We start from the raw sequence: 7,469 nt of genomic DNA, 5'->3' as shown, positions 1-7,469 counted from the left end.
GAGTCCAACAACTGATCCAACGAAAATAAGTTTAAAAGCAATAAAACTAAGAAAATATTTTAAACACAACGTAAATCTAAAATATAATAATTAACTAGTAAAAAAAAACTATTTAATTTTAAATCTAAAGACAAGCTAAAATAAATTAAACAGAAATTTAAATTCAACAGCAATTAAAATCTAATTAAAATTCGATAATTTAAAATAAAAGAACTATTATATTAATTAAATTAAAATATTCCTTCAGTGAAAATACACATAAAAACGGGGTGTCACATAAACTATCTCACAAAATCAATGATCTTTTATTATGAGATACTCAATAAAATTATCGGTTTAGAGAGATCTTTCAGGGATGCTCAATTTCTATTCTAAGATGAATTTTAATATGAGATACACAATAAAATTATTGGTTTAGGGCAATCCTTCGAGAATGCTCCATTTTTATTCCAAGATGAATCTTATCATCAATAATTCATAATAAATATAAAAAGTAAATAGAACTTGTATATAAAATATATGAATAAAAATTTACCACAGATATAACTGAGATGTAAACTATGTGAATAAACATAAAATTTTATTAAGTAATAATAATAAATATAATCTTTTAATACTCTTATTGGAGATTGCAAATAATATATTGAAAAACTTACTTGAAGTATAAGACTACTAGCTTCAAAATCGTCAGAACCTTCGTACTGATAACGTGTTATGAAACTAAAAGAGAAATGATATAGCAAAATAGAGAGAATATTGCAAGAGAAAAAGTTGTTCTTCAATGCAAAACTTGATAATATATAAGTGAATAATACCCATATATATAGTAGTACAAAGGAGTAGGTATAGTTTAAGTCTTAATTGATGGCTAAAGATAGGTCTTAATTGATGGCTCAATAGTCTTAATTAATGGCTATGTATAGTCATACAATAAGTTTATGACCATATGAACTTATTTTGTCAATTTTTTTAAAAAAATTTCAAGTTTTGTAAGCATTAATTATCTTATTTGGGTTCCCACTAGAACTAATTACAAGTCTCAAAGGCTTCCACTTACACATTATTGTAGTTTAACACAAGTTGACACCACTAGCACCTACGAAAAAACCGATCCCCCCCCCCCCCCCCCCCCCCCCCCCCCCCCCCAAACTCCAAGAGCAAGTCCAAGTCTATTAGAGAAACATGAAATCTTGAAGAACTCAATCCAGTCTTCTTTTCAAAACGCGTTTCTTTTGCTTCCAACGCTTCCAAAACCAAAAATCCCAACTCCCACGCACGGTTCTTGAGATTCAGAGACCAAAAATGGGATCCAGTGAAAGCAAAGAAAACAAGTCACCCAGCACGTTCCCCCGGTAAGAGCCCAATGGAACCTACTTTTATGATTCTAACAAACACCTACATAGTTTTCTAGTATTTTTCTGTCGAAAATTACGTCTTGTTTGATCTCTATTAAGAGCATTGACAATAGTATAACCAAATGTCAATGTAAGTCCAAACTTTAGTTAGATGTGAGAAAAAACTTCTACATTAGATTAGCCAAAAGTTTAAAACTCAACACTTGAGCTATAGTAAATTGAGGACTCTCCATTGTTGGAGAGTTACTATTCAACTTCTATATAATTATTTTATTCTTTTCATCAACATTTCTCTCTCTTTTTATCAAATTGAAATAAATTACCGTTTTGAAATAAATTATATAAGTATTATATTGAAATAAATTATCACATTTTATTTTTTAATAAAATTATTAATTAATATACGAGTGTATTTATTAAATATAAAAAAAATTAATCAAATATTATTAAAATATATAATATTATATTATTATTTTACCTTTAATATGACTAGTCTAATATAAACTTATTTAGCTAAAAATTAATGATATGACTAAAATGTGAGATTCTAGTTAAATTTTAGATTTGATAATATCTAGCTCATTGTCAATGCTGTTAAAAGGTTCTTAGTTTCTTTGATGAGAACTCCGATCTCATGGACCAGCTGACGAATCGAGAGAGAGATGACTACCGAGGACGCAGAAACAAGAAAAGTCTTTTTCTTTCTCATTTAAAAAAAAAAAAAAAGAGAGAGAGAAAAAGAAAAAACACTTTCTTTCTTGTTTGTTTGGATATAAAGCTAGTTATTCTGTTAAAAGTTAATTAAATATAAAGGTGAATGGAGAAGACTCAGCAGTGGTGATCACTTTGTTTCCCTTATTTAATTATTCTTTTCACCTTTGAATAGAAAAAATGAACAAAAACAAGATAGAAGAAACCAAAGGACATGGATCAGAGTTTTTAGACAGAACAGAGATCCCACCAACTAACTCCAAACAAAAATTAAAAATGCCCACAATCCCCCCTCTGAAAGACCAAAAACTTCAAGCAGAATAAATACAGGACACCGATGTTGTTGTTGAAGATGGGGAAGAAGTAGAACAAGACAACAACCTCTCCTGCCCAATTACATTATCAATGCCACCCTCCATTCTCCTCGAGACACCAACCTGATCAGCCCCACCATTACCAGCTGCATCATCCAAAATGCCATTCAATTTGGCATCGGCGTGAGTGCTGCCTGCTGCTTCGAATATCAAATCAATGTCATCCTCAAACCCTGTGTGATCGAACAGGTCTGTTAACTCACAGGGCTTTTCTAGGAGGAGGTTTGGAACTGGGAGGGGAGCAATGCTGCCGGAATCCATAAAGCTCCATGGATCCTGCTGGTTGGCATGGTCCAGAACCACCATTGTAGGGGCGTCCATGCATGGAGGGAGCAGTGTATAATGAAGTTGATCTACAGCTATTTGTAGTTGATGTTGTGGCTGTTGCTCTACTTTTACTTCAGATTGAGTGCAAGAAATGGGAAGTGATTCTGCTGGTAATTGAGTCAAGCTGTGAGCACTGAAGCCAGGAATTTTCATCTTCAAGCGGTCAATGTAATTGCCGACATCAAAATTGGTTACTGCATTTGCTCCTCTGAACTCTATGGCTGCCATATCGTAGGCCGCCGCTGCCTCTTCCTGTGTGTCTTTGAAAGCAAATGGTTCAAAGATAGAATAAAAAAAAAGGTTAATGAACAGATTAAGATGTTAGTTAGTTACGACCTCCCTCTAAGAGTCTAAATCAATAGTAAAAATGTATAATGTATACATTTATCTCGTTTAGTATTAGAAATAGTATTGACCTTAACCTGACCCCAATGGATGTGGGAAGTGGATCCCTTTGTGTGTCCCTTCCATTAATGAAAGGGTACCGAAATGACAAAATATTCCTGGCTATATGTGATGCAATTGAGCCATACGTGGCGCCCATGAGTGTTACAGATTTTGGATTCTAGCACCAACAACGAGTAATTCAATAAAAATTATTTTCAGTCCAATAAACCTAGGAGTGTGAATGTAAAATTTCAATCCCATAAATGTGTTTTGTACACCATTCAGCCGTTTGGGCTTGCCCTACAGACTAGAGCAGTACAGCAATAAAGAGTTCAGCTGTTACTTTTGCCATAAATGTGTTTTAAATGTTGTGTGATCTCATATATTTTTATACGATCTGTAAATAATAATGAACGGTTTATGAATAATAAATCAGCATTAGACTCTCCACTTTCCAAATACAGGACACATACCCTGAAAATCCTCTACACGTACATGCAAGCCCTCGTGCCCATCACTTTCTACCGAGGTGTTGTGTTTTGTGAAGACTAATGAAACCTCCTTTTTTGGGAGAAAGGACAAGCCAGCAGCAGCAGGGGCCTTGTGTCCCCCGTGCCCCACTGCTGTCAACTATTACTAGTTTATGACATTTTCTGCACTATAATGCAGAAAGACAACTTGGGTCCAAGAACTGGTTCCAGGCTCCAGCTAGCCTAGATAGCGTCCATGCAAACTGCATAACTCACACCTACGGCCGCAGAAACGGCAGCCAAAATTTTTGACACCTCATTATATCCATTTTTCATGGCTGTTGTTTCTATTATGAATTCTACCTTAAATATTAGAATTTTTTTAAGCACCAATGCTACCAAGAATTTTGCTTTAACTTATATCTTTATGACTAGTTTGTCTCAATTTCCCACTTTCTTCCCAATTCATTTACCTTTTTTTTTTTTTAAAAATTCTTCTCCTATGGTAAAATTAAATCATTATGCTAATTTTGACTATGTGCAAACTTGGAAAAGACTTGTAAACCTGTAAAAACTGAAAAAGTAACTTTCAAGTAAAATATTTTTATTAAAAATAATAATTGACTTTTACCAGTACCATATTTAAACGATTTCCTTAGAAAATTATAAGGAGTGGCACTACCATCACAATTGAAATGTTTGGAAAAAATGTTCTAATAAGTATATTTTTATTTTTATTTTCATGTATTTTTTTAATCATTATAAACATTTAAAAAAATTACAACATCATTAAAAATAAAAACTTTCTTAATCATTAAGTAAAAATTAAAAATTAAAAAAAAAAAAGATGTGGGGACCCAACTGCATTTTTCAAATATAAGTGGTTTGGTCAGGTATAAAGCTTGCAACCACATCAACTGCTTGGAAATTGACGTGTAGCTTTAAGGAAAATGGTATCCTGTCTGAATCCTGTGATTTTGAAAATTTGAAATTGGCATTTAGTCAGCTTAAATTAGTTGGCGGTACTCAGTTTCCCATACAAAATCATATGGGATTGAGGATCGCCACAACTAGAGTTTTATTTTTATTTTTATTTTTAATTTTAAGAAAATTCATCTAAAATATTTTTTAAAAAATAATTTGTATAGTCTTAAAAGTGGGCAAATCTAGCATACTTTTATTTTTTTTAAATATATATATAAATTTGAGATTCACATGAAAAAATAAATCTTTTGATAGTGGTTCTATTTGTTTAATGAAATGTACAGAACTTACACATCTTAAAACTGTATCTATCATCACTCAATTTTTTTTTTTTTAAATATGTATTCTGCCTAAATAAAGTTATAATTTGAATTATTTATCACATATATGCTTATTTTTTAAGAAATTAAAAAATGGAGAAAATATTAATAAATACACCAATAATTTAAGAATTTTAATCTCAAAACAAGAGATGAATCTCAATAAAAAAAGAAAGAAAAAAGAAAGAAAGAAAGATGAATCTCTATCGGTCTCACTCTCTTATTTGAGTCAATAAAATCTCCAAAATTCAGGGTTAGCTGTGAGAGACAAAAATAATTCGGTTACCAGTGTTATCTGCTCCCTACGTACTAAAGTCATATCTTGCACAGCACCAACCGACAAAGATAGGCCAACAACAAGAAATGAAAGAAAATGTCAATGATTTAACAGCTTTACTGGTCTTTGTCCATTCACGTACGATTTTTTCTCTATTTTTTTTTTTAAATGAAATTCTTGGAAGCAAGAACCCTAATTTTCATTGTAAAAGAAAGAGAGTAGTTTTTAGAGCTTACTAAAAGTTCCCAGATACAGATACTTGTTCCCTAAAACTCTCCCAATTCTTGCTTCCCACCGCCCATTATGGTGATGCCTGTCAAAATTCAACAACTAATATCAATCACCAAGCTTTCAAATCCAAATTATTATTTATAGCGGAAAGAATCTTCTTGTCATCCTCATACTTTACATACCACACTTATTTTAATTTTTTTTTTCATTTTTTCTATAATAAATATGTAATGTGTGGATGATAAATAGAATAATTTAATTAGTTTAATAAGAATAAAATAAAATAAAAAATAAAAAATAATATTTTAATATATAAAGTGTGTGGTGTAGGATGATATGTAGCATTTCTCTTCCTGATGTTGTATCGATTGATCGGCGAGAACTGATGAAAAGATTATATGTTAGAATAATGTGAGAAATTTGGTTGAATTACCAAACCATGCAAATGGGTTATAAAGTAATGCCATCCATTATCTTTTAAATTTTTTTTAATTTTTTTTTTTTTATCATCATGCTTGATGTTGTATCAAATAAATGATGAAAACATAATAATTTAAAGGATTACGAATAATAACATTAAAAACAAAACTTTTATGATTTAAAGATGTATCACACCTAGCCACACCACGATATTTAGAAACACCTCTAGAAAACCCACTACTCCGTCTTCTCAATGTTGCCAAATATTCTTCCTTCGAAACTGACTGCATTTTTTCAAGTTCCTTTGTGTATGTCTCTATCTGTATTGCATATGAAAATTATATTCACAAGTGAAATCAGATTTATATTAAAAATAATATTAATCAATTAACTTTTGTACCGGGAAATTCAAGGTTGTCTCGGAGCCCCAATACTTTAGGGCAGCAAGATCATAGGTGTGAGCAGCAGCCTCCTCATTATCATATGCCCCTACACACATTTTACAAAGTGAATACCATCCCTTATGAAGAGATCCAAAATCTCATGACCCAAATAAAGAAAATTGAAAAGAATCTCTCTCTTCCTCTCTTGCATTTCTTTTTCCAAACTGGGAAAAAAAATTAAAATAAATAAAGATAAGAATAGAAAAGATTTAAGAAGTCAAAGATTGGAAATTTTAAAAGAAGATCATGCAGAAAGCACTCACAGAGACTTACCCAAATAAACTAAACAGCGGCAAAAGTCCAAATGAACGTTGCAATGACAGGAAGAAACATAGTCAGACCACAGAAGAATATATTATAATCATAAATTATTAATAAAATAAATAAATAAAAATTGTGAGCTATATAATATTTGGAAAAAAAAAAAAAAAAAAAGATTGCCGATCTCATTGATCACATATCATTCTCTTAAAAAAAACAAAAAACAAATTATAATTTTCATAAAAAGAGGAGATAATTACCTTGTCTTCCTTTTTTGTTTTGAATGTTATTCCAGGTACTCTTATCCCAGAGGTGAGCCTCAAACCTCCCAGTCCATCTATGTCTGTTGATCATTCAATAATTTCGTAACATGCAGATTAACGTAAACCCAAAAAGCCAAAACGAGAGAGAGAGAGAGAGAGAGAGAGAGAGAGAGAGAGAGAGAGAGAGACCTGGTGACTCCTCTGTAAATTGAGCTTCTCCTGCCTGAGATTGGGCTGTTTGCATCCTGCTTGCATTTTTCTGTACTCTTGTTTTTCCTGGAACGTTTAGCTTTGGACTTCTCTGATTTGTGAAAAACACAAGACCCAACACAAGGATAAGAAGAAGAAGAAGAACAAGAAGAAGTTGGAGACCTCTTCATCTTCTGGGTCATTCTATCTCTCCCTTCCCACAAACAACAAACCAATGTAGAAGGAGAAAAAAATGGATATCTCTCTTCTCTCTCTCTCTCTCTATATCTCCTAGTCTTTTATGAATGGAATGGCTTGTGGTAGGAATAGCAGCGGCATTTTGGTAACCTAAAGTGGTTTACCAAAACAGGAAGCTAGAGACACAGGAAGGAAGGAGAAGTATGGAAATGGAGTATGTGTTGAAAAAAGGCCATACAATTCCAGAGTGGGGAGTGGG

The 7,469-nt window shown here is 32.1% G+C and overlaps 1 protein-coding gene across 2 annotated transcripts; it reads right to left on the bottom strand.

Annotated features, from left to right (window-relative positions):
• Window positions 1–2,190: 2,190 nt before the first annotated feature.
• On the bottom strand, window positions 2,191–7,469 carry LOC122293198 (ethylene-responsive transcription factor WRI1-like). 2 transcript variants are annotated; one of them, XM_043101701.1, is made up of 7 exons: window positions 7,013–7,469; window positions 6,821–6,903; window positions 6,573–6,581; window positions 6,257–6,345; window positions 6,052–6,176; window positions 5,442–5,518; window positions 2,191–3,027 (listed from the first exon to the last, which is right to left on the bottom strand). In XM_043101701.1, exons 1-7 carry the CDS (start codon window positions 7,213–7,215, stop codon window positions 2,378–2,380), a joined length of 1,236 nt encoding a protein of 411 aa, XP_042957635.1. In that variant the 5' UTR covers window positions 7,216–7,469; the 3' UTR covers window positions 2,191–2,377. The 2 variants fall into 2 exon arrangements, with proteins under 2 accessions (XP_042957635.1, XP_042957636.1); XM_043101702.1 differs by lacking the exon at window positions 6,573–6,581 and having other exon boundaries at window positions 7,013–7,468.

The sequence above is a fragment of the Carya illinoinensis genome, chromosome 14, assembly GCF_018687715.1.
Source record: "Carya illinoinensis cultivar Pawnee chromosome 14, C.illinoinensisPawnee_v1, whole genome shotgun sequence".
Lineage (NCBI taxonomy): Eukaryota > Viridiplantae > Streptophyta > Magnoliopsida > Fagales > Juglandaceae > Carya > Carya illinoinensis.
This window is presented reverse-complemented; position numbering and strand designations above follow the sequence as displayed.

What these genes read in the sequence shown, in the direction of transcription:
- LOC122293198 (XM_043101701.1), bottom strand. Translation starts at nt 7,215, where the DNA reads ATGACCCAGAAGATGAAGAGGTCTCCAACTTCTTCTTGTTCTTCTTCT. An exon ending in ATTTACAGAGGAGTCACCAG is followed by an intron (nt 6,904 to 7,012) that starts GTCTCTCTCTCT and finishes AATGATCAACAG; the next exon opens with ACATAGATGGACTGGGAGGT. An exon ending in AAATATCGTGGTGTGGCTAG is followed by an intron (nt 5,519 to 6,051) that starts GTGTGATACATC and finishes GAATTTTGACAG; the next exon opens with GCATCACCATAATGGGCGGT.